Source organism: Pempheris klunzingeri, chromosome 22, assembly GCF_042242105.1.
Source record: "Pempheris klunzingeri isolate RE-2024b chromosome 22, fPemKlu1.hap1, whole genome shotgun sequence".
NCBI lineage: Eukaryota > Metazoa > Chordata > Actinopteri > Acropomatiformes > Pempheridae > Pempheris > Pempheris klunzingeri.
Genome location: NC_092033.1, coordinates 2,361,757 through 2,387,549, shown reverse-complemented (window position 1 = coordinate 2,387,549; position 25,793 = coordinate 2,361,757). Strand labels below are relative to the sequence as shown.

General features: G+C 44.7%; 1 protein-coding gene across 1 annotated transcript; it reads right to left on the bottom strand.

Annotated features, from left to right (window-relative positions):
* Window positions 1-2,194: 2,194 nt before the first annotated feature.
* On the bottom strand, window positions 2,195-24,562 carry ptprz1b (protein tyrosine phosphatase receptor type Z1b; the record flags this gene model as incomplete). Its single annotated transcript, XM_070854214.1, has 30 exons — window positions 2,195-2,349; window positions 2,605-2,740; window positions 2,843-2,985; window positions 3,165-3,317; window positions 3,413-3,541; window positions 3,783-3,856; window positions 3,957-4,050; window positions 4,156-4,302; window positions 4,855-4,990; window positions 5,075-5,232; window positions 5,354-5,485; window positions 6,239-6,373; window positions 6,480-6,562; window positions 7,085-7,181; window positions 7,898-7,918; window positions 8,813-8,898; window positions 9,325-9,416; window positions 9,535-9,679; window positions 12,779-12,994; window positions 14,673-14,859; window positions 15,013-15,519; window positions 16,155-16,207; window positions 16,299-16,425; window positions 17,569-17,753; window positions 18,953-19,103; window positions 20,357-20,514; window positions 21,020-21,086; window positions 21,197-21,292; window positions 21,386-21,537; window positions 24,367-24,562. Coding segments are annotated over 30 exons (4,200 nt in total), but the record flags the coding sequence as incomplete, so codon positions are not given.
* Between the last annotated feature and the right edge of the window lie 1,231 nt (window positions 24,563-25,793).

Sequence of the window (25,793 nt, the reverse complement as noted above, 5' to 3'; positions counted from 1 at the left end):
CAGACTGGAGATAAAGGTAGAGACATTAAGCTGCTACAGTAATCAGAGAGATAAAAAGAGAGAACATTCCAGTAAAACTATAAACATGATCAATATTTCCAGGCTAAAATTATCAAATAGGATCCACACGGTTACATATATATAGACATATATATCTATATATATGTGTGTGTGTGTGTGTGTAAATGACTAGAAAATCACTTTTCGTAGTAAAATAGAAAATATATAGAGGTACAGTATAAACATACAGTAATTTGGCCTTTCGATGTATCCAGGGATATTTACATAAAGAGCTCAGACGTGTTACAGTTAGATCTGCTGTGAGTCTCTGGGTGCAGAAGCCGCTCTGCGTCCCCAGATGAGCTAAAAAAACAACAACAATGCTACAGAAAAGATGCAAAACAAGCAGAGAGAAGCTGCAGCAGAGCGACTCAGAGGCTGATCGATGGCGTCTGACGCAAAGGAGACATGTGGACAAGTGGAAACAGTCACAGCAGGCGGCACAGAGGAGCCACAGCTTCTGCTGATTATTACCATTGATTATTCTGCTTCCATATATTCTACCCATCATGAAAGCTGGTTATCATTCACATCGTGTTAACTGAAATAAAGTCATATTGCAGCTAAGCAAGACTCAACGAATACAGAAAAAACAAATTACAGATCGTCATTTTGGCATATTAGTTACACAGTTGTTGTATAAAAACAGGTTTAAAGTACAAGAACATGAGCTACAAAAGGCACGAGGCAGCAGAGACCATGGAGACATTAGCAGAGGAATCCAACAGCAGTAAACACCAGCAGTCACTTCACTGCCACCAGTGGGGCCTTCGCAGATTCTGGTTACTCTACAGGAGGACACGTGGTAGTTTGAGCCCCAAAATCTGCTGGTTAATGTGCACTGCATCAAATATTAAGTATCTTCATGTAGGAGAAGCTCATTTCCCTTTTTTCTTCTTGTTAAGCTTTCATTTCTACTTGTATTTTTTCTTTCTGTTTGGCAGATTAAATTTGCTTCTGTGTTTTAAGAAGAATGATTGAATACACAAGTAACAAAAAAGGTCCAAAATAATAATAATAAAGGATCAAATGAAAGAGAGAAAATAAAGGAGATAAATGTTAAAGAAAGATTAAAATAGGGAGGAGTTGTGAATTTAACAATCAGCTCCATCCATCATTAAGTAAAAGAACTTCAGATTAAGTCTTAAGAACTGGATTTAAGGGAATTTGTTCATTTTCTCTCACGTAGTTTTTGATGAAAGCCCTCTGGAGGTTTTCGGCGTTCGGTTCGGTTCTTGTTGGAAAGGCAGTGAAGCATCTTTGGCACCACTTTCTCATAATGAACCTCTTATCAGTGGCTTCATTAATGGTTAACGAACTCTTTATCAGCTGACTCGCTGATACACATTTCCTGCCGTCTAGTCTGGACTTAAATACGCCAACAAGACGGTACTGAAGGGCAGTTTTTAAGAAGATGTTAAATGGAGTTTGGTCCCTATCGTCTGCAGCCCTTTTCACAACCTGGCAACACAAACATTGTTTATTCAAAGACTAAGCGGCCTATAAAACATGAGTGAATTACTTATTAACCATTAATAAAGCCACTGGTTCAATAAAATGGGAAGAGGAGAAGGATTCATGGGCGGCTGGTCACTCAGGAGAGACACTACAGGCAGAAACAGAAACTTTTTCTTTGTGGGATCTTTGGAGATTTCACGTCTTCTTCCAGACTGCTGGAGAGAGAAAACGTCCAGAATCCACATTTAGGTGTTTATTTTACTTCACTTTGTCTATTTGTGTCTGTGGCTTTTCCCTAAATTCATTTCTTTTCAGGCTGTTTTCTCAAAATGAGTTTGTTTTTTCTCCCTCGTTGTTCTTCCTCTCTGTTGTCTGAAGGTTTTTACACAAGGGTTCACTCATCATTTGATTTTTGGTGTGATAGAAATAAGACACATGTCTTTATCCAATGTTGTAGTATGCAAATGAGTGCATATTTAATTAGACAGCACCTTATTTACATATTTAAACATATAAATGTCATAAAAAATAATAATGTAAGTAACCAGCTGGGGGAGATTAATGGAGCTTTCTATTGTTCATGTTGTAGCCTGTTCGCCTGTAGTGTCTCCTCTTAACAAATGAGCTGCGTCTGGTCGACTGTGTGTGAGTGTGTGTGTGTGTGTGTGCCTGTGTGTGTGTGTGTGTCTACATGAGTGACTCCAGGCTCTCGGCGACGTTGTTCTGTCCCAGCGGTACAGATCCGTTGGTCTCTGGACTCTGCAGGGCTCTCTGGTCCTCCTGGCTGCTCACCAGGCTGAGCACAGCACGGTACAGATACTGGTACTGCTCCTGGGGGGGTGGGAGGGGGGTGGAGGGGGGGGGGCAGGGGGGGCAGGGGGGCAAAACACAGCTTCAGGCCCCACCCTTGGTCTAATATAAAACACCCAGCATCAGCTTTTCTAAATGATGCTGAGGAGTTTCTTAAAACTGATACAGGTGAAGCTGCTCACCTAGTTGTCTTGAACTGAAGCACTTAGTGTGTGTGTGTGTGTGTGTGTGTGTGAGAGTGTGTGTGTGTGAGTGTGTGTGTGTGTGTGTACTTACTATATCATTAAACACTCCAGGCCTCATCAGGTTGGTCATCCGTGCCACCTGGTAAACATCTACTGCTCCCTCCTCCTCCAGCTGACTGGACAGGGTGGTGAGAGCACAGAACAGCCCTGACGTAGCACCTCCCAACCTACACACACACACACACACACACACACACAGATTTACACTTGCTAAGAAAGAGTAAAATGCCACATGAGCGAGCGAGCCAGCCTGTCTCTGCCGTACTCACGGGTCGTGGACGACTGTGGGCGTGTCTGAAGGCCTGCTGCGCTCTCTGACTGCGTTGACCAGATCGAAGCCGTTCCTGATGGGACTGTCTGGGTTTGGCCAGCAGGTGGCGCTGTACTGACGCACCTCCACCACCGAAGTGTTCTGGATGGACGCAGAGAAAAACAGAGAGGAGGGAGAGAGAGCTGGTTCAGACAGATGCTGGGCGTCCATATTGTGTCTGTCTGTGAGTTCTAAAACTTTATTAGCATTGTTTGTGTGTGTGTGTGTGTGTGTGTGTGTGTGTGTGTGTGTGTGTGTGAGTGTGTGTGTGTGTGTGTTACCTGTGCAGACTCCACTCTAAAGTCCTGCACCAGAAGTCTCTCTTCATTGGACAGACACACATGCTCCTCCCCCAAATACGACACAGTGAAACCCTCAAAGCTCATTGGCTGGTCTTTACTGGGCCAGTAGACACAAGGCTCCGCCTCTTCACCCTGACATAAACAGGAAAGTGTGTGTGTGTGTTCATGTACAATCATTTCCTACAGTCCAGTGCTACACAGAGTGTGTGTTAGTGTGTGTGTGATACCTGACAGTGTGTGTCTGGCAGTCGGACAACAGTGTGTGTGCCGTGCTCCCAGATCATCCTCCAGAAATCTGCCACGGTGCTGCTCAGAGGAGTCTGGCTCACGATGAACTCTCTGCAGTGGTGATGTCCCTGTGAAAACACGACCGTTTGCTGATGCGTGCGCTCACTGAGCTAACGGCTAACGGACCTATCGCTGCCAGTTCCTGCTGCGTTCTTCCCTGTCGAGATGCCAGGAGCTTTTTATTTGACGATTCAGAAGGTGTAGTCCGTCCTCACAGACACATCCTTCACTGGATCTACACGGATCCCATAAATCACCTCTTTTGACGAGTTCACACCCCTGAAAATGGAAACAAACACAGAATCTCACCATAACGTAGGAGGCGTTGATGTAGCCCGTGGAGTTTGTTTCTGAAGCTGTCAGACAGAGTCTCGACCGTTCCACTGTGCAAAAACACAAAGACACGAGTCAGAAACACGACACCTGAGGACAGGAGCCACACATCACCACAGACTACCCCGTCAGTGAACCGCCCGGGCTCACCAGGCATCAGCGCTCTGGCTCTGTTCCTCTCAGCGTTGCCGTCCCTCAGGGCGGTGCTGTAGTCTGCGTGCCGCGCCTGGCGCTGACTGATCAGCTGAAACACCCAAACAAAAAAACGCACTGTACATTTGCATCTTTCTGTGGGAACACGGTGATAACAAGATCAGAAATGTGGGAATAAAAAGGCAGCGAGCAAAACCTTGAACTGTTTGTCCATGCGTGTCCTGCCCGACGGCCCGGGGGTCAGCAGCTCAGACACATAACTGTGGAGGAGGTCGGAGGTCACCGAGGTGTCACGGCTCAGGACGGCCTCTACCAGAGCATCATGGATGAACACGTACTGCTCCTACAGGACGGCGGCACACGGACAAACCAAGAGACAAACCAAGAGTGTTTCCTTAGTGAGTTATTTACTTGGTGGGGCCCAAAAACTGGGAGAACACCCACAGTGTGGGGCCCCCCCCCCGGTGTCTTTAGCTGGTTTTGTAAACTACATTGTTTGGTGACGGTTAAGGTCAGTGTCAGGAATAGGTTAGTATTATTTAGTCACACTATATATTGTGTCAATGGGCAGTCCCTACTAAGGTCTGGACACATGGTGTGTGTGTGTGTGTGTGTGTGTTGTATGACTTACTTAATGAAGAAAACCAGGAGAACACCCACAGTGTGGGGCCCACGGTGTCTTATGGGGACCTCACTGCCTGAATAATGTTTTTCTAAACTAGCTGTTGTTATAGATCAAACTAAAAGAGTCAAAACATGTGTCTGGTGATGGTTAAAGTAGAGATTCTTTATCTACGGTAACTAAGACACAGACACATGATAAGGGGCTATAGAAAGACAAGTCTGCGTGTGTGTGTGTGTGTGTGTGTGTGTGTGTGTGTGTCAGCTCACTTACTTCTGTCTGAACCAGGAAGTTTCTCTGCGTCCGGACATGTTTGAGGAACCCCAGAACGTTGACCGTGCCCTGATCCTGGATCTGCTGCAGCATGCTGTCTATCACTATGTAGGTTCCCGTCCGTCCCACACCGGCACTGTGACACACGTATCATTCAGGATGAGGCTTTGTGAAACACAGCTCTCTTGTTGTCTTTAAAAGAGCAGCACACACAGCGTACCTGCAGTGCACCAGTACAGGACCGATCTCCTGTGTGCGGGCCCGGGAGGACGCTCTGATGAAGGACAGCACAGGCAGAGTGTATTCTGGGACGCCCATGTCTGGCCACTGGGTGTAGTGGTAGTGCAGCACCGTGTGTTCAACTCGCCTCTGAGAAGCCTGGAGGAGCACAGAGGGAGATTTGAAGCTTCCTGAACCTCAAACTCACTCCGTACTCTCACTGTGGTGTTTACTGGTGTGTGTATATATATTGGACAGAGAAAGAACAAGTGTTTAGTACCTTATTTGTGGTGTCTCTGACGGTGAACGTCCGTAGTGTGTAGTAAGCGAGAGTCTTGCTGCTTTTCAGGGTCACCTGGTACGGACCGTACTCCTCCTGGTTCTCCTCCGGCCAGTACTGGTCACACTTTGTCTGTGGGAGCACGACAAAGATAAAACAGCAGCAGGTGAGCAACAAATACACTGCTCTGTCTGTGCTTAACTAAATATTCCTTCTCTTCAGCTTGTCAGGCAGAGTAATATAGCTGACATAATGTTAGACACCAATCAGAGCTACAAGAGAGTGGATATAAGATAAGAGACACTTTATTGATGCCACACTGAGAGAATTCACTTGTTACAGCAACAGAAGAGTCAGAAAAGAGAGAACAAGGTGGAACAGTGGCCTGAAATGTGTCAGCTGGACGTGTGAATAAGCTGCTGTTTGTTAACACGTTCACCTTCTCAGCTTCATAAAGTCATAAACTTCATAATGTCCACATAGAAAGTGTTTTTAGATCATTTTTATGCTTCTTTTTGTGCTGTTTAAGTCACACAAACATCCTGCTAAATACGTGTTTTTAACCTATTAACCGTATCTGCATTGGTTGATCCTGTGAGCTTGTATGTTTCACTGACTCTCTGGGTGGTCGCGGGAAATAAAATCAACAGGCTACAAACAAACTCTGGACATTTTGGTTCAGTAGCTTTCTGCTGACCATCCTAAATAGATGCCTGAACCATGTGAGCAGCAGCTTCTGGAACAATCAATAGATTCTTTTTTAAAAACTACAGAGCAGCAAAATTAGTTTTTATGTTGCTGAAGATAGAAAATATTGGTTGTTCTGTTCAACATAAATAGTTTTAATGCAGTTCCATCTAAACAATGTTTCAGTGTGACTCCTACCCGTCCTTTCTCCTTCAGGTTGGTGATCATGACGATGACTCCGACGTTCTGCTGCCAGATCATCCTCCAGAAGTCCTCTCTGCCGGCTCTGAGGGGCCCCTGAGCGGCGATGTACGCCCTCGTTCGCTCATAACCCTGCAGAGGAAGGATGTAACGTACGGTACGTTTCTAATGACGGTAATAACAACTTGTTTGTGGCTCAGACTCAGCCGAGTGCGAAGGCTGACGAAGACGTACTCACGTCGACAAAGTTAGCGTTGATGTAGTCCCCACATTTCCCATCTCTGTCCAAACTGTTGGAGAGCTTCACTCTGCTGTGATCATCTAGGAGAGCAAAGGGTTCATCACTTTCATCGCTGCTGCCTTTTTATGATCAAACAAGTCCAAACTAAAGCTGGAGCGCTCGGTTCTTCTGCTCCACATATCTGGAACTAACTCCCAGAAAACTGCAGGTCTGCTGCAGCTCTCAGCTTCTTCTTCGTCTCATTCTGTCGCAGCTTGTTTGTATTATCTATTGTCTCTGTGATTTTATTACATTTAAATGTCATTCTATGATGCCTTTCTTCTGTAGTTGGTCACAATCCTTTTAATGTTTTATGTAAAGCACTTGCTAATGAAATGTACTTTGCTAATATTGCACACATTAACATCCTGTCAGTTCTACTAACCTCATGCATGTTAACTAACCCATACTTTTAGATATATCTTTTTTTATTTGTACATAGCAATTAAATGTTAATGTTTAAGTTAAATGTTTACTTTCACTTTGTTATCCTCTATGTCCATGTCAGATCTATCATCAGTGTCCTCATACAAGCTGATTGTGAACATGAGTGAAAGTCGTACAGGCCAGTATGTTGATGTATCTGTTCTTGCTCTTGTTGTCAGGGTGACTGGAGCTGTCGGCGGTGATGCCCATGTCCACCGTGCACGCCTGCACCTCCTGCAACACAAATAAGGCCTGAGTTAGTCACTCAGAGGAGGCTAAACATGCTAATGAGCACAATGAGCACTGGAGCCACTTGAGTGAACATGAAAAGTGTCTGTTTTTTCTTCTGGACAAGTTTACGCTGTCTTTTTTTGTCATCATATCTCCTATAATATCACAATACAACGGTCACATGTCCACAATGAAGACAAAACAACAAAGAAATAAGCACTTATGAATGAATTTGTAACTAGAACTAAGAGGAAGATTTCTATATGCATAAGATAAAAACTTGTGAGCCTGTGAGCTTTATATCCAGGAGAGGTCGGCTACTGTAGTACGTGACCTGTATTAAAGCCTCTTATTCAGTTAAGATGTGGGACAGCAGCCACAGAAGGCAGCTGTTAATTTCTATTTCATTATTATAAATATGGATTAGGAAAATATGTAAAATGCTGCTTGGCTCCAAAGAAAAAGCAAACAGCAGCAGAGAAAATCACCTCGACTCTTAATTACTTCAACTCTATTTGGACATATTTATATGCAAATGCATTTTCCATTAGAGGCAAAGATGAAATAAAGTCTATTATTCACCAAGTGTCCATTTAATATCACATGTGAAACACCGATGAAGCGGTCTACAAACAGGGGAGACTTCATTTCAAACACATGTTCCAGAGAAGAAAGGAAAAGAGAGCAGCTGCAGAGGGCCGATGCTGTCGGTGTCTTACCTCATAGGATTCTTTGACAATCTAATGGAGGGTGGTGAAGGATGCGGAAAGCACGACGATGGTGGTGGAGGTGGTGAAAGGAGAGTGGGGAGGACGGGGGAGGACGGGGGGGGGGGGCCGGATGACAGACAGACAGACAGACAGACAGACAGGGAGTCAGTGCAGGTACAGAAACATGAGGTTCAGATACACACAGAGAGGCGGTGCTAAGTGGGAAATACTCTGAGAACCCCAACTGGACAGTGGACTTATCTGATCTCATCTCGGCTTCCTTTTGATTGTGCAAATACCTAAAATGGTTGTTCATGTCTACAAGTCAAGGCTGTGATCTGCACCTCCAATTTCACCTTCTTTTTCTTTTTTTAGGATGATGTTAATTGCATGTGTATTGCAAATACACTGGCTCTTACAGCGGAGAGTCTGTGTGTGCTACCCAGGAGGTTCATGCTTGGAAACACAGGTGACTAATGTCATGCAGGTGTAAACTAGTCCACAAGCTGCTCTGAAGTATGTGACAACATCAAGAGACATCAGTGCTCCACGTTAGACTTCTCTGAAACACAGGTGAAGATTTTAGCAGATCAAAACCTGCCTTTCAAATCTGAAGTCTTCGTTTTTGATTTGTTTGCATATTTGAATTAAAAAACCAAGTAGCACTGCCGTGGTTAGTACCAAACACCTTCCTGCATACTGCAGCACAGTATGTGGTACATGGAAGCTGTGTCACTGTGCTAAATGGTGCAACATGATGTTAATAGAGATATGGAAGAGCATTAAGGAGCTATGACAAATGAGTCACAGTGATCCCTTTATTTCCCTCTGGTTAAACCTTTGTTAGCAAAATCTGGGGGACTTTTTCTAAATATCTTGCTGTTGTTTATGTTCGGACTTTTTGCTCAGCTAAACTCCACGCACCTCAAACTCCTTGGAGAAGGTGTTGTTGGTGTGCAGCTCCATGACGTGCTTCACAAACTGCTTCACTGTCAGCGGCTCGTGGCCGTCTGCAACGACACGGGGAACTCTTAACTGAGTGCCTCATAGTGCAACTCAGTAGTGCTTCATATCACACAATCAGAGGAATACAAGGAATTTGCCTTCATGTGCTGGTTTATGCAATAAACATGAAGAAAAACAAGTGCAGCAAGTAAATAAAGTAAAGAAACACGGACATGAAATAGAATTATTTACAATCCAGGATATAATACAGAACAAAACATATGTGCAGTTTATATATCTCTAAAATTTAATGAAACATCTGTGCAGTTTGTGCAGGAACGAGCAAAAATATATGACCAGTGAATGTGAAAAGGTTACCAGTATGTGCAGAGAATATATTTACTGTACACAGATTCAATTAGGTCCATGTGCATTTGATGTCCTGTGAGTATGCGTGCGTGTGTGTGTGTGTGTGTGTGTGTGTGTGTTACCTGTAGCCAGCAGCAGAGGTGTAGATGGAGCAGATATGACTTTAGGTGATGCAGCGTCATCTGGATAGAAATTAGCTGCCTGGAAACAGTTTCTGTTGGCACAAACGAAGAAGAGCACAGGTGACGGTGATGCAGGTAGATGATATCGACCTGTGTGTGTGTGTGTGTGTGTGTGTGTGTGTGTGTGTGTGTGTGTGTGTGTGTGTGTACCTCCAGTAGATGAGTATGCCCACCAGAACCAGCAGGCAGAGGATGGTGAGAGTGGAGACGACAGCCAGAGGAACAACTGTCCTCTTCTCTCTCTCCACACCTCCGACCAGCCCTACCCGAGACTCATGGCTGCTGTTGCTGCCCTCTGAGAGGAGAGGAGAGGAGGAGAGGAGAGGAGAGGAGAGGAGAGGAGAGGAGAGGAGAGGAGAGGAGGGGAGAGGAGGGGAGAGGAGAGAGGAGGAGAGGAGAGGAGAGGAGAGGAGAGGAGAGGAGAGAGGAGGAGAGGAGAGGAGAAGAGAGGAGAGGAGGAGAGGAGAGGAGAGAGGAGGAGAAGAGAGCAGAGGAGAGGAGAGGAGAGGAGAGGAGAGAGGAGGAGAAGAGAGGAGAGGAGAGAGGAGGAGAGGAGAGGAGTGGAGAGGAGAAGGAGAGGAGAGGAGAGGAGAGGAGAGAGGAGGAGAAGAGAGGAGAGGAGAGGAGAGGACGTAAGAACGACTAAATGGACGTTGTGGTCAGACTGTTTACTCAGCTGCTGTTTCCAAAGTTAAGAATTAGTTTTAAAGGTTTTATTATGTATTTATGATAGTTATACACATAATGTATGTATGTATATATATATATATATGTTTATATTTATATAGAATATTATAGCACTGGGTGTTAAAACACTTTAAAGAAGGGAGAAAAAAAAGATATTAGTTGGAAAAATAACAACCAAGCATCACAATACATTCACTGCTGTTTTAGCCCAGTTTGAGGCAGACTGTCCTGGATCTAAAGTCCACAAAAGAAATAAATAAAAAAGCTGAGAGACGCTAAAATGCTCCGTAAAGCTGAGGAGAGCTGGAGAGTTGGATGACTACACGTATCACCAAATATATATATAGTCACTTAATACTCTGTTAACATGATGTTAGTGTAATATTATCATGTGTTCATCCATCATGGCTGAATAGATGTGGCCTACCTGGGAGCACTGAGTGACGTTTACCTTCCACTTGCTGCCCCGTGGCCTTGTTGCCGTCTGCCAGTCTGAGCAGAGGGACGAGCCGCCCCAACACTGGACTTCCTGCAGCATCAAACAACCCCCCGTCCGCACCTGACAACCGCTCCAAGCTCTCCCCAATTACTGAAGCGTCACTATCCTCTTTACCGCCTCCTCTGGTGTGTTCCTCTCTCTCCACAGCTCTGTGTTTGTCACCATCACCGTCTCCCTCTTTGCCGTCCTCCTGAGTACAGTTCCTGACAACCACTTGACTGTCCACACTTGTGTTTCCACCCTCCTCCTCCTCACCGCTGGGATCTTCTTCACTGCTGCCGAGCGCTGGGAACTCCCCTGTGGGGTTATCGTCACTGACAGACAGCTGGAGATCATCTCTTCTTCCAGAAATAACTTCTTTGTTGCTTCCATCACGTTCGTCCACACTTTCCTTTTCACCTTCTGTCTCCTCACTGACTTTCTCTCGCTTTTCATCTCCACCACCCCCTCCAGACCCACTGACGTCCTCCGGCCAGCTCAAAGCTCTTAAGTTGGACTCAGTTTCATACCCGCTGCCCGCCTCAGCATATATCATCTTCCCCACTACAGGCTCAACTTCAGTTTCTCTCTCTTTGCCTTCCAGCGTGTCACTTCCTGCTGTGCTGTTCAGCTGTGCGTCCACTTTCCTCTCTGTCTGACTCCTACTGTCGTGTACTTCTATCTCCTCCTCTTCCTCACCACTTAGCTCCCTATCATCCCGCTCCATTTCGGTCCCTCCCGTGGTCACATGCTCTTTCTTGCTGCTCATTTTGCTTCCTGCGCCATTTTCATCATTACCTGTTCCACTATCCACCTCATGTCCCGTTGATCGACTCTTTTTCCCAGTGTTAAGGACCTTCAAGCTGATCTGTAGACTGACTGTGGCGACCCCTTCGAATTCCTGATCGAGCCTGTCGCTGTAAAGTCCAGAGCCTGATCCGCTTCCCTCTGCTGGCCTGTCTGAAGGACGGGACAAAGTCACACCTTCAGAGTCAAAGACAGACGAGCTGAGCTCCTCCTCCTTACGTCTATCCATCCTGGCTCCTTCTTCGTCATCAGCGAGTGGAAAGATGTTCAGGCTGTCGGTTTGATTACAAGACGCATTTCCTTCAACTGTGTTTGTTTCTGCCAAGCTGATGGGACTGAAGTCGTTCTCTGGCAGCAGAGAAAGCGAGTGTGTGGTGATTAAGTGATTGTGAGAAGCCAAAGTGGTGGAGATCGGAGGCTGATCTGTATCCACTTGTAGACGGACAATAGAGTGCTCTTCATTGGACTTGTCACTGTGATGGAAGATAATGCCACTGCTCTTATCTTCATTAAAGGGGCTGAGTGATGGTGGAGCAGCACTGAATAGATCTCCCTCCGGAGCTGCAGAGGACTGTTCAGTGGTTGAGTCCTTTACCTTGGAAGAGGGTGTATTTGCTGCAAGAAAAGCCAAAGTAAACGTCTTTTTTCCACAACACTGGCATTAAAACGTGTCCTTTCAAGTTTCTCAGCCAGGAAATGTGGAGGGAAAGGTGAGAATTAAACTTGGGTGCTTATTGAAGGTCGAGTTTCCACTCATCTTAACGCCCACAACGCCCACAAGGAGATGCAAGAAGAAAGCCGAGAACTGGAAGCTCCTGAATGAAGAGACGTCATAAATCAGCTTGGTGAAGATGAGCAGATGAGACGGCCTCAAGAGAAAGTGAACCCTGCATCGTGTGAGGACAGACGGAGGGAAAGAGCCACCAGAGTGCGCTGCCGAGCCACAGAGAAGAAAGCAGAGGAGGAGTCCCCAAAGTAGAAGCTAATCACTAAGCCTGAGTGGACTCAAGTGGATTGTACAGAGCCTGGGAAAATACGAGCTCACGTGGGGCTGCACCACGCAGCATGATCCGAGTCCTTATATTTAATTTCTGTGTCAGTCAGCCGCTGATTATCGCTCTAATCATCATCCATGCCGGCTTATTCTTTTCGGCCATCATCATTACCACCACCACCACCACCAGCAGCAGCACCAGCAGTCTACATCATGCCTCTATACAACATGCCACCCAGATCACAGAGCGTAGCAGTGATTAGCCAAACAGCAGCAGGCTATTAGAGGAGAAAGGCAACCATCCACCGCTATTATTATCGACCCACCACATAAAAACATTCATTTATAGCATGCTGCTGTTGTGTAAAACCCCTGCAGACCCAAAGCCAAGGATGTATTGTATATTTCCACAGAGGGTTCAGTCCTACCGTTAAACATGGGCTGGGTTGTATGCATCAGCACCCTGAGCAGAGAGGACGAGGTGAATGACGCTGACTCAGCGAGCGTGTTGCTGGCGGTCGCCGCCCTCTCCGTGATCCAGGAGGAGGAGGACAAAACCGTGGTGATGGTTTCTGGAAGAGGTTTGTTCACGGGGGCATCGCCGTCCTCAGAGGATGGCGGGGCCACTTCGTCCACTTTGCTACCTGTGGGACAGCGAGAGTGTGAGTAATGATGGTGTGATATGATGGAACAGGACCTGATGTGACACGTGTTGAGCCACAGCGTGACGTGACATGACAGCAGGCATCCATCACTTCACTGTCACCATGCTGACTGAGTCCCTTTTCAGCCCTGAAAATGAATTGGGAGAACTAGCAGCACCGTGTCTGAAAGCTCCTGCGTCATATTTTGCTCGTCAAACAATAAAATAAAACCCAGTTAATGATTTTCTTTACTTCCCCAGAAGGCAAAGTGCATTTAAAAGCAGAGATCTGACACCTCAAGCCATTAGCAGAGAGGCCCCAGGTCACCAAATACTGTTTAAATTTGGTGACCTGTCAGGTTGTGTGAGCTGCAGCACAGGTGTGATTCAGTGATTCATGAGGACACCTGCCAGTCAACAGGTGTGCACACTTCATCTGAGCTTAGTTAATGAGGTTAAAGTCAACAGTTACAAGTCAAAGTAGTGAATGTTGCTGCTGCAGTGAAAGGACGCTACATAGAACAGACGGAAAAGGAAAGGAAATCCCTATTTGACGTTAAGTGAAGTGAAGTTAGCCGACAGCTAATGTTAGCCTGTTAGCACTGGCTGCAGCAGCTTCATCCTCCTGTTCCCTGAAAACATTTTGTCCAATGGTGTATTAATGCCATAATAAAGAAACTACAGGGAACTGAATAGTCGTGGACTAATTCAAGCAGGACATTTGATTGTTCATTAAAAACTATTGCAGTAATACACATGTTGGACCATTAGGGGGGGGCGTTCATCCACTTTAACAGGAGCAGACCGAATAACATTCAGCAACCCTTCTTTCTTTATCTATTTCTATCAGTAAAGACATGATTGTTTGTCTGACGGGCTGATAGCAACACAGTATTCCTCTGTGATGCTATTAACGTGGAAAAGACCTCAGAGTTTGTGTTCGCTGCCAGTCAAACTGGAGCTTTCAGCTAATAAGAGGCGGGGAAATGGCGTGAAGGTGCAGTACAGGTAAAGTACACGTGGAAATGACACGACCTGACATGTCATCACACCACCATGTGACGTGACGGGGAATAAAATGACAGATCTGACATGACGTGATGATTTAATGTAATTAAGGAGAGTAATGAGACGCCACATCCAGAGTGCTGCATTTTCATAAAACAAAGACAACCAATCTGGGTAATTTTAAGATATTCACTAAATCAATAAATTGCTGACGAAGCCTTTCCTGAATAAAACCAGATAAATACTAGTTAAATAGTCTTTATCGCTCTCCTTTCTTGGCTCTTGAGAAAAAATTACAAACTTTAAAATATCAGAAGCGAACAGCAACTCACGAGCCGCTCATTATAACGAGCACAACTTAAACAGCAGCAGATCTTCATGTTATTTTTTGTGAAACATCATAAGATCTGTGAATTTCATTTAAAAATAAGCTGTAAAAAGTAAACACACGACCGAGACATTCATTCAGTGTCAGCACTGGTGTTTATCTGAGCAGAGTCCGTGTCAAGTGTCCACAGTAGAAGAAAAATCTTCTGCTGGTACCTATTCAAATATTTATGAGTTTAAAACCTCCCTGGCACTGCACAAAGAGCAGCAGCAGCACCAACCCGGCGTGATTTCGGTAAACAAGTGTGCCGAAAAAAGAAAAAGATCTTCCAATTAAATCTGACCTGGCAACGCAGCAGCAGCAGCAGCAGTGGCAGCAGAAGTAGAAGTGGGGGTCTCAAGTGGAGCGTTGTTGACTGTGTCTTCATAGAAGACATCTGTGACCTGGATGTCCTCCACAGGAGGGGTGTAGAGGTCGGACTGGGGAGAGGGGACGCCGCTGTCTCCGGTCTGATCTGGTGGACCATGATCCTTTGACTGCAAGGAGAAGAGGCAGGGCACAAAGATGTGATTTGGAAACTAGAGCTGGTGTTGTGGTTGCTTTTCAATTCTGTGTGCAGCTTCAGCGTCAGGCATCAGAATTAATCAGGTTTTCAGATGGAGATAAAAATTAATTTAGTGAACTACCTGATGTGGCACCACAGACAACGAGGCCTCTTCTGTAATTTGTCGGCGGATGGTTGGCGGGGTGGTTGTCCGAGCAACTGGAAACAGGAAGCCTGGCTGCACGGTTACCTCAGTTACCCATATTGCACCATTGCTGTCAAAACCAGCGTTAGCGGGCGGCCTGTGCGTCGGGATCCTCTGATCTTCGTCGATCCAGTTCTGATCCACAGAACCGGGTTTAGACCTGTTTCGGCCGGGTTTCTTCTCCACATTCTGGCTCTGTCGAGTCTTGTGTAGAACAGCTGACTCGGAGGGAGTCTTTGGCACTGGACGGGCGCTGACCTGCACCGGGGGGTTCTGATTTGTTCGGGTTGGGTCACCGGGTTGGCTCTGCTGGTGAGTGGGCTGATTCTGGTAAACTCTGGTCTGCTCCACTGGGATCTCCTCCACGGGGCTGTGGTCCTCTGGAGACAAATCCACCACATTCAGGTTCTCTGGCTTCTCCGATCTGGGTTTAGATGAGACCTGCCACGAGGACAGAAGCACTGCTGTGAACACAAACACTAGAGCGGTCGTGCTCTAGTCCTGTTTACTTCTGCAACATTCAAGTCAGCTCACAATAAGACATCAAATAACCAGTGTGGAGGAGAACAGGCTGTACTGCTGCGCTCAGCAGGAGAAACATGGAGCATTACAGTCTCACTTCTGTTCTTATTTTGGTTTGTTTGCTTGTTTTTCCCTTTTTTTTTAATATATTCTTTCACATACATGAAGCTTAATTGCATCCAAATACACAATTCATGATAAAAAGGATTTGGAATCACAAATTTGAAACAAATAAAACAAGACAAACAGCAACATGCCTACATTTATGTAACGTATACATATATATAATGTATGTGTGTGTGTATACATTATACATATTGTACAGTATGTATAATATTTCTGGGGGTTTAATCCTCCCTCAGCATGTTTGAATGTCTCTAATAACCATTTGCACGACTCTCCAAACGCTCAGCGACAAGCCTGTACCGACATAATTACACCAATTTGCATAAGAATTAGCTTCAGTGATATTAATGAGTGCGGGCCAAACTTTGGCACTGCAAAATAATCCATCAAAACGAAGGCCGGCATGCAGAGAACAGGTCAGGTCCTACCTCCCTGCTGCCTTCCAAATCTTTTGTGACAGCATCAGAGTCTGAATCACTTTCTGCAGGAAGAGGAAAGAAATAAAAACTCACTTACAGCTAAAATACACACTCTAGCTTTGCAGGACTGTGTGTGTGTGTGTGTGTGTGTACCAGGGTCTTCTAACGGCATGTCCACTATAATCTGGTCGCTCCATCGTCCTCTGAGTCCATTAGTGCAAACGGCAACCACTTGAACCACGTAGCTGCTGTTGGCCAGCAGGCCGGAGATGATGGCACCCTGTGTGGACACAGAGCTGAAGTTAAACTGTGGTTCTCACCCTCTCTTTTGTCTGACACACACCCACAGCTGCAGCAGCACAGCTCAAGCACTCGTGCATCATCCACAATATCATCAAGATGATATTGCAGCAATGATGATCGTTGTTTTTCCCAGTGTAGTTTGTGTTCATACAGCGACCACCTGGAGAGTCACTACTTCAGCAGTGCTCCTGCATCTTTAGCTGTCTACATCTACTAACCAGTTTTTAAGCACTCTCAGTGGCAGCAGGAGGTGTTAATGTGTCAGCGGGGAGGTGCTAATTGGTTATTGAGACCATAAACATCTGCATTGTGGCGACTCATAACCCTAAATGTTTGTCATTTTCCTCCAAAATGCAAATACGTGGATGTTTTTCCAAAAATAATTATTTTTCTTTCTTTTTTTTGAATTAGCTGAGCAAATCCATAATCTCTTCACGGACCACCTGATAATTGCAGAAGCACCACCTGTGGTTCAAACATCCCTGAGTGGGAATCACAGATCGAAAAGTCTCTGCTGTGAAATGTCCTCATTTCTGAGTTATTGAAAGTTTTCCACATCCCTGCTAACCGAGCTGTATGGGAAGATACTTTCCAGATGCATAACTGTTGTGTAAATGATCTCAATGGTTAGAATATGGATTTGAGTGGATCTCTATTGATGGTAATCAATCAGATCTGTAAAACTACAATATAATATGCAAAAATAATCAATCTGAAAACTACTAGAACAATTAGAAACTACATAAAAGACAAACTCACACTGAAATAAGAGCAGAAACTCTTCAAAGAGTGAAAACACATATTAAGTCCCTCATTTGTGTCGTATTGACGAGGCTTGTGCACACACACACACACACACACACTCACACACGTGCATTTAAATACACATACACAGATATCATCATATTACAGGACGCTCAGTGACCCGTTAAGAGGCCAAGATTGATTGTCACCATCAATCAGTCGATCACTTTGATCAATCCAGATCCCAACAGTGACAGATAGAGCGACATGAGGTACGACTAGAACCAGTTCTAATGTTCTAGTGTTCCTGTGTGGACTGGAGATGAAGCTGTAAAGCGTTTCCATGCAGTCACAGGTGAGTGTACATGTTTCGTACCACGTCCTGGTCCCCGTCCGTCCTGTACTCCTGCTTGCTCTGGTCTCGGCCCTGCAGCCTCTGGTAGGTGACGGTGTACCAGTCGATGGTGGTGTCGTAGACCGCGCGGGGGCGCTCCCACGTCACCACGATGGTCGTGTCGTTCTGGGCGTCAGCCTGAACGTTCTCCGGCTCTAAGCTGCAGGCTGCAGGAGGGAAAACAGAGGGCGAGACTGGTGAAAGTTTGAAATGTGATTAGTGTGACTGTAATGAAGGAAATCCTGTAGAGAAGCAGAGAACAGCTGACATTAAGGTCACTGTTGCTGATGCTAACTTGATGTAAATCAACGACTGAAAATGGAAGAAAACAGGAATACATTTTCAAAACACCCTGCTCAGGAGACGAGTGTGGCAATGAGTGGGAGGTGTGTGTGTGTGTGTGTGTGTGTGTGTGTGTATGTGTGTGTGTGTGTGTGTGTGTGTGACTGCATGCATCTGTTACAGGCAAAAAAGACCCTTTTCTGAATTTCTGAATACTTTATTTCAATTTCAAAAAGAGCTGGAAAATAAATTGCCTGCTCTGAGAGGAGCAGGGACACTGAACTACAAAGTCGAGCTCCCTGGCAACCCTAAAGACCGACTTTATGAAGATGGAGAGCGTTGTGAGTTATGTCTTTTGATGATCGGGACTAGGCTGACCTTAGTGGAAAGCTGCGGAGGAAGCAGTAGAAGGGCAATATTTTCTGAAATATAAGATTAATAATGTAATATTTATATTAAGGCCTGAGGAAGAAATCCATTTTCTCCACCATGCCGGCCAGAATTTGGTATAAATTAGATAAATGAAAAGATTTGGAGCTTTAGAGAAGTGGAGCTTCTGGGTTGAAGTCTTTAAAGCCTAATAAGGAAGAATTTTTTATGGTACAAAATGATAACAAGCTGTATCTGCTGGAGGTTAATAGCATCGTTGATCAATACCAGCATCTCTGCCAAACTCACTCTGGCCCGTTTTAAAGCTAAAACTCAGTGTGAGAAGATTTTTCAGCGCTGAGGACTAAACCATACAGATCTAAGCTCGGTGGAATGTAACTGTAAAATATTAATTCTGTAAATGTGTGATCTAAATCTTGAAACCGAGACTGCAAGCGGCGAAAAAAGTCATCGGTTCTCTACCGAGCAAAGTCTGCCTGTGGGCACCGAGCCCACATGTCAAAACAGGCCGAGCACAGAGGCTGACGAGACTGAAACGAAAACAAATCTGAGAACTGAGAGCAGAGGTGAGTAAGAAAGATACTGAATCGGCAGGAAAAGGATCAGAGAGCGGAAAGCAGTTCTTTTATCTTATCTTATTTTAAGTTTACAGCGGAAAGCGACTGTGTGTTAGTTTGGGTGCTTGATGACGTACTGGGTGTGAGCACGTCCTCCACTCCAGTGTACGAGGCAAACACCTGACCCATGAACTGCTGCTGCTGCTCCCTGAAGTTGTTCTGCAGGTAATCGGTCAGCATCACGTAGCCAGCCTGCTCCATCGTCATCACTTCGCAGAACACCTCCAGCTGGGGACAGACAGGCAGACAGACAGGCAGACAGACAGGCAGACAGGCAGACAATGGGTGAACAAAAGGAAAAAGATGCATCTTCCCTGTTTCTACATTGTTGCCAAAATAAATCCAACCCCGGTGTTTGCAGGAGTGTGTTTGTTTGAGAGACTTGGCTTGTCGGCGTCAGGCGGAGGCAGAGAGACAGCTCTGCTCTATTTTTGGTTCACCACTATGTGCCCATGTCATGCCTTGCCACCCCCGTTTCAATCATGCAAAAATAACACAACCACACGCATGCGCACAGATCCGCACACACAACCAGCGTCCATTGTTCTGCGACAGCAACAGACGATTAGTACACGAATCATTTCATCAGTGGAGCTGCAGTAGAGTCAAAGCGTCGGCTTGTGCTGTCGCTGCATGACGAGCCTTTTTTTTTTTTTTTTACCAGGTCACGCCGCCACAGAAACCCTGTTCTGTAAGTTCACATTTTGACTAAAGCTGTCATGTTGCATCGCTTCAGTGTGACATTTTGTTTTTATTTTGTGCACAGATGTCACAGACAGACGACCTGAAACCAGCCGCAAACCACGACCAGATACTGCAGGCAGCAGTGATGTTGACTCTTAGGATGTTTGTCCATTTTAAAAATGTCAGCTTTTTAAACTAAGCAGCAACGAAGACTGAGATTTTAAATCATTTTGACATGTAAATGTAAACTGTCAAAATCAGAGTGTTGCTTTATTCATTTGGAATATTTAAAGTAATGTAGCATCCATCTGCAGCTTCTTCAGACTTTACAACAGTTTTGTTAGTTATTTTTTGTCACTTCTGTCTCCACCGCTTCCTAAGTCTCCTGTGCATCCCTGTTCACTTTTGGAGTGAGCGTGGAACTCCTTCCCACTTCGTCCTCCCGGCTCCCTGATGGCTGCTCAGCCTATCAGTGAGACCTGGAGTAAGAGATCGTAGATACAACTGCAACCCTACAGATCGTACAGTTGGTCTCATTCTGATGCTGCATAATTAGCTTCTACATGCTAAAGATGCTATCAAACGGCAGTAACTGAATTTAAATATACTTCCTTTGTGCTGTATTATTACAAGCTTACTATCTATTTATTACAAAATGCAATTGATTGCGATTAATTACAGCAAATTGTGCAAACAGTAGGTCGCTTTTTTAATCAATTGACGGCACTAATTATGATTCTGCATGTTGTTATTCTGCTCAGTGGACACCTGTGTGTGTGTGTGTGTGATAAACTAACCTGTGTTTCTGATATGGCCACGGTGTGTTTAAAGACGATCCATTCCACCGTTTCAGAGCAGGGAGGTGCAGTTAGTGAGCCGTTGTAGATGTAATATTTATCTGTGTTATTAGGCAGCAAAGATCGTAAAGTGAACGCCTCCACTGACCCGCTCTTACCTGGTTAACAAAAAAAAAAAACAAAACCACATCCAATCAGTAACAAAATGTCATAACAAATAATCAATGTGGGCTTTAAGCCTCCAACACTTTATGTTAAATCTGTGATTCGCATCATATTTATTCATGAAAAGCTAATCAGCAGCATTATTACTTCATCGTCATTCTGACACGCTCATGCTCACCCACATTTGTCAGGTAAAGATATGTTAAATCCTCCGTTTATTCTCGCTTCGCTGACATTTAGCTACTACTTCTTTAACACTAATGGGCTGGACTCCGCTGTCAATTTGCAGAATGTCTTCATTTACCCTTAAGCTTGTTATGCTGCTTGCATAGTTGGTGACAAATATCCCATTTTGCTTGTCTTGTTTGCCAGGTGAACCATTATTCTGCTGCTGATTCAACACTAATATCCTCCTGAACACAATCATCAATCACTTTAAATCTAAATCTACCCAGCTACCACTTTTTAGCCACTTAGTAGTATTTACAAGTGACCTACCGAACCTGCTGACAGTGTTGACGGCCTCTATAACAGGACTGAAGTTCTCATTGTCATCCAAGCTGACCTGTGATGAAGAACATGAGCTTCTATTGTGCAATTCACAGACTTTTCAGCTCTTGAAGGAGGAACAGACTGATCTCTAACTCTGGGGCACAAACCAACAGGATGACCTACTTCAAAGAGCACAACCAAGGCAGCGATCCTCCCTCCTTCCCTTACAGCATCATCCAGGCTTTGGAAGTCCTCTGGGTCAAAACAGTAGATCTGCATCTGAACGGGAGACACAAGCAGGTGTGTTAGCTGCACTCAGGCCTCGCTGGTCGACAGGTGGGTCGTCAACAGATGTGTTGGACGTTTCTGTACCTCCAGAGGGTATTTCATCCCATTCAGGCTGTGTTCAGACCCATCTGATGTCGCATTGCAGCGCCCCCAGTGGAAGGTGATTCTACTGGCGGTGAACCTGGAGCTCAGCCCTCCTCCGCTCACAAAGAACCCCCCTTCCACATCGATGGCCACTAAAAACACAGAAAATGCACTCAACCTGAGCCTTTACTTTGAAAGGGAAATGATGAGAAGTGGCACATTTAACGTCTGAGTGCTAAAACTACTGAACATGTGCCTTAATGGCCATTTGATTGTTTTAAGAAACCCCAAAATGAAAATCCTACAACAGAGTCTGAGGGCTTTGCCTGATGACACTCAGCTGTGACAGTTGACAAAAGGCTCCAAATCTGGATCTTGTGGTTCTAAGCGACCGGCATGATGGTGGTTTCTCCCCAGTGAAGAGAGCACACCAGTGTTTGGCTGCTACAGCCTGGATATGTTAATGTGTTACTCCTGTCGATAAGACACGTGTTCTGGCTGTCAGTGATGTAGGGGATAATGGCCGACAAGGTGTCCAATATCTTTCATTCTTTAATTAATGCAGCCAATCAGAATCAAGTATTCATCCAGAACGTGGTATAAAAGTAACATAAATATCACTTAACTGTTGTATTAACTGTTGTAAAGTGCTGTAAACACAGCGTTTACATAATATCACCACATAGTCAATAGTAAAGTCAATAACGAGGCCTTATATTATCACCCTCTTGTTGCCTTATTTACACATCCAGCAGCTACAGAGCCGCAGCCTTCAGTAAGAGTCATGAGTCTGTCCGCCAGACGAATGACGGTTCAATATTCAGCCTCCTTTCAGGTCTATTTTGATCCTCCTGAGGGAAATGTTTGGCTCTTCCACTGTGTTAACCAGCTCTGTCTATCTAGCTGTTATTGCTGGGAAAGTAGAATACAGTGGGTTTTAGATTTACTTGGATGAAAACTAGCTGCTGTATCTAAAAACATCACAGATAAGAGCAGTAGGACTCAACCCAAGCAGCAAAGTTACAGGCCACAGAACCAAAACAGTGCTGAAAGATGCTAAAGCGAGGCGTAAAGGAGAGGGGACGGGCAGAGCCGGGTGATAACTCTATGTGCAACTCTTTCTACATCCGCTGCTAAGCTAAAAATATTGATGAGAGCAGCTTAAGAACCCCCCGGCGCTTCAATGTAAACTGTGTGACAATCCTTTTATCTTATCAGTTTAGTGAGACGGCGCGGGCCCTATATTTCTCTCACACTATCATGACAGCTATGCAATATCTGTTTTAATATGCAATTTCCTCTCCGACTTCACTGAGAAAAAAGAGAGATCAATTTTCGGAGCGTTAACGTATGGAGGGCGGGCACACACACACACACACACACACACACTGGGCTGGAAAGATGGTGATGATACAGTAGCTCAGACAGCTTTCATTTGTTTATAAGGCCAGACATCCAGTCTCTCCGCTGCTTCTTCCTCTCTGTATATACATCTTTCTTCATCTCCGCCTCCTGCCGTCCCTCTGCTCGTCTCTCTGTCCTGGTCTCTTGGTCTCTTGGTCTCTGCCACCTTCTCCTTCATTGTCCCACTCTTTTAAATCCTCGCTGCTTCTTTCCCTCATTAACCTCCGAGTTGTGAATCTTTTTTTTTCCTGCATCTGGAAAGTTAAGCTTCTTACCACATCTGTGGATTAACATGTCATGTTTTACAGCAGCAGAATAAAGTCAAAATCATTTCCATCCATTGAATCCTCTACATACTGTGTCTCCATCCTCTGGTTGCTGCTTTGATATGCGCTGGGCTGGGACTGAAGAGAAAGAGAGGAATACTACGTTCATCTTTCGATAGAAGTGGTCTGACTTCCTCAGCTTGAGCTGGACACGTGTGATCACGGCCTAATCATGCTAAGAAAGCCAGGAGCCGGTTTCAATAAACACCTTATGATCTCCTCAGGTGAGGGTCTTAAAAGGATAGAGGAGATTTACTGCATTGGAAGAGGTTTTGTATTTTCCACAGAGACTGTTTGTTTGCCTGCACTTTCACTTGTGATAACACATCGTTCAGAGGAGGAAAAGATCAAACCTCCAGCAGAAGACAATAAAAAAGCACATAGTATCACTTGAGTCCTGATGTGGGTGTCAGTGTTGGTGACATTAAAGAAGTGCGCCGCCATCTTATCCTCCTCTTGTTTAAACGGCGACGTCACCAGCAGATGGGTGAGAAATACTTATTAGAGCTCATTACTGACTGGAAACATTAGTTATGGACAGAAGAGTGATCCAACTCAACGGTCGGATACATCATGAAAGTTTAAGTATAAAATCACTGACTCTCTGTTAAGCGTATCCATTGGGTTCTCCCAGTCATGGATCTTCTTCTTCTTGTTCTTGTTCTTGTTCTTGTTCTTCTTGGTCTTCTTGTTATTCTTCTTCTTGTTCTTCTTGTTCTTCTTGTTCTTGTTCTTCTTGTTCTTGGTCTTCTTGTTCTTGTTCTTCTTCTTCTTGGTCTTCTTGTTCTTGGTCTTCTTGTTCTTTTTCTTCTTGTTCTTGTTCTTCTTGTTCTTGTTCTTTTTCTTCTTGTTCTTCTTGGTCTTCTTGTTCTTTTTCTTCTTGTTCTTGGTCTTCTTGTTCTTTTTCTTCTTGTTCTTCTTCTTCTTGGTCTTCTTGTTCTTTTTCTTCTTGTTCTTGTTCTTCTTGGTCTTCTTCTTCTTGGTCTTCTTGTTCTTCTTCTTCTTGGTCTTCTTCTTCTTCACTTCCTTCATTTGTCACCATAAAATTAGCTCAGGTTTATTTCTCTACTTTGGTTGCTTAAGTCTTTTTTGTGCAACAGTTTAAGGGGTTGCTTAAGGCATAAATATGTCAGTGAACATTTTAAGGAGACCTTGTGGAGAACAGCTATGGGTGTTTTACACAACTGATTTTATTTTATCGTTAACTAGAGGTGTTTTGTGTAACCCTGGAGCTGAGGAGCATCGCCGTACCCGTCTTCCCGTCGTTGTGGACGGTGCTGGACTCCGCCGTCAGCTTGTCCCAGCCCTCCAGCTGCAGATTCTGGTACTGCAGCCGGACTTGGGTGAAGGTCTCGTCGATGTCCACAGGAGACTGCCTGGCGCTGTTGCAGGACGGGTATTTCTTACCCCAGTTGTGCTGGCTCAGGGTACCTGTAGACGACAGACATGTTCAATCCATTTCAGCTCAAAGGAGAAAGGAGAGGAGGAGAAACATGACTGGTCACACTTTATCTCTATGTGAGTGTATGTATGTGTGTGTTATATGTTTTTTACTTTCTTTTTTGGAGGGGGGGAGTGCACAGCATGTATTCTGTTTAAACTTATTGATGTGACTATGTGATGTGTGTGGGTGTGGGTGTTTTAACAAGGATGTGCTTTTCACATGAATAATGTAACAGAGTGCAGCAAAACACAGAAAAAAAACAACAACAAAAAAGAAAACACACAAAAGCAATCAGAACAGCACAGAAGGACACCAAAAGGGCCGTTCTTCTCTTTCAGTGCTCACTTTCATTTAGCACAGATCTTCTGCTAAATATCACACACTCTGCCTCGACATAGTTGTGCATCCTTTATTTATGAGTGCATGTCTGAATTTATAATTGGGGCTTAAATTTAAGGACATGCGGTGAGTGTGCATACGGTATGTATGTGCATGAATGTATTCATGACTGTGTGTCACACTATCTGCTATCGATATGACGTCTGCCTGCTTTTATTTATTCATTTTTTATTTTTTTGGAGCACCTTGACATGTAGAGTGTGTGCGTGTGGTGTAAAATATTAATCCCAGAGTGAGAGTTACCTGTGCTGACCTGCTGTGTGTGGTATACCTGTGCACGAGCATGAGCAGCTCCTTTGCATGAGTGAATGTGTTCATTTACTGTGCGTCCATTCAGCCGCTCTTAACACCCAGTCATGTCTTCCAGGCATATTTAGGGACGAGAGTTAACCAGTGAGGCTTAACTACATTTATTATGCTGACTAACAGGTCGTGAGATGAGGAAATAGTGGAAAACTGTTTGAATGTAAGAACGAAAGACGGATTAAAAGTTTAACCATCAAAGAGGTTGAGATGTTCTGTCTAACTCCATGTAACACATTGTAAAGATGGAAATGAATTTATCTGTGCAGAGCAAACACTGGATAATGTAAATACATGATGGGACGCTTTCTATTTGGTGTGTGTGTGTGTGTGTGTGTGTGTTTTACAGTAGAGACAATGGGTCTAATGAGGTCAGAGCAGATGGTTTAACCGTAACTGGTCACACATGACTTCACAGGTATTGGCTTGACATTCCTTGTTGTGTGAGTCAGTGTGTGTGTGTGTGTGTGTGTGTGTGTGTGTGTGTGTGTGTGTGTGTGTGTGTGTGTGAGACCTTGTTTAACCAAAGTTC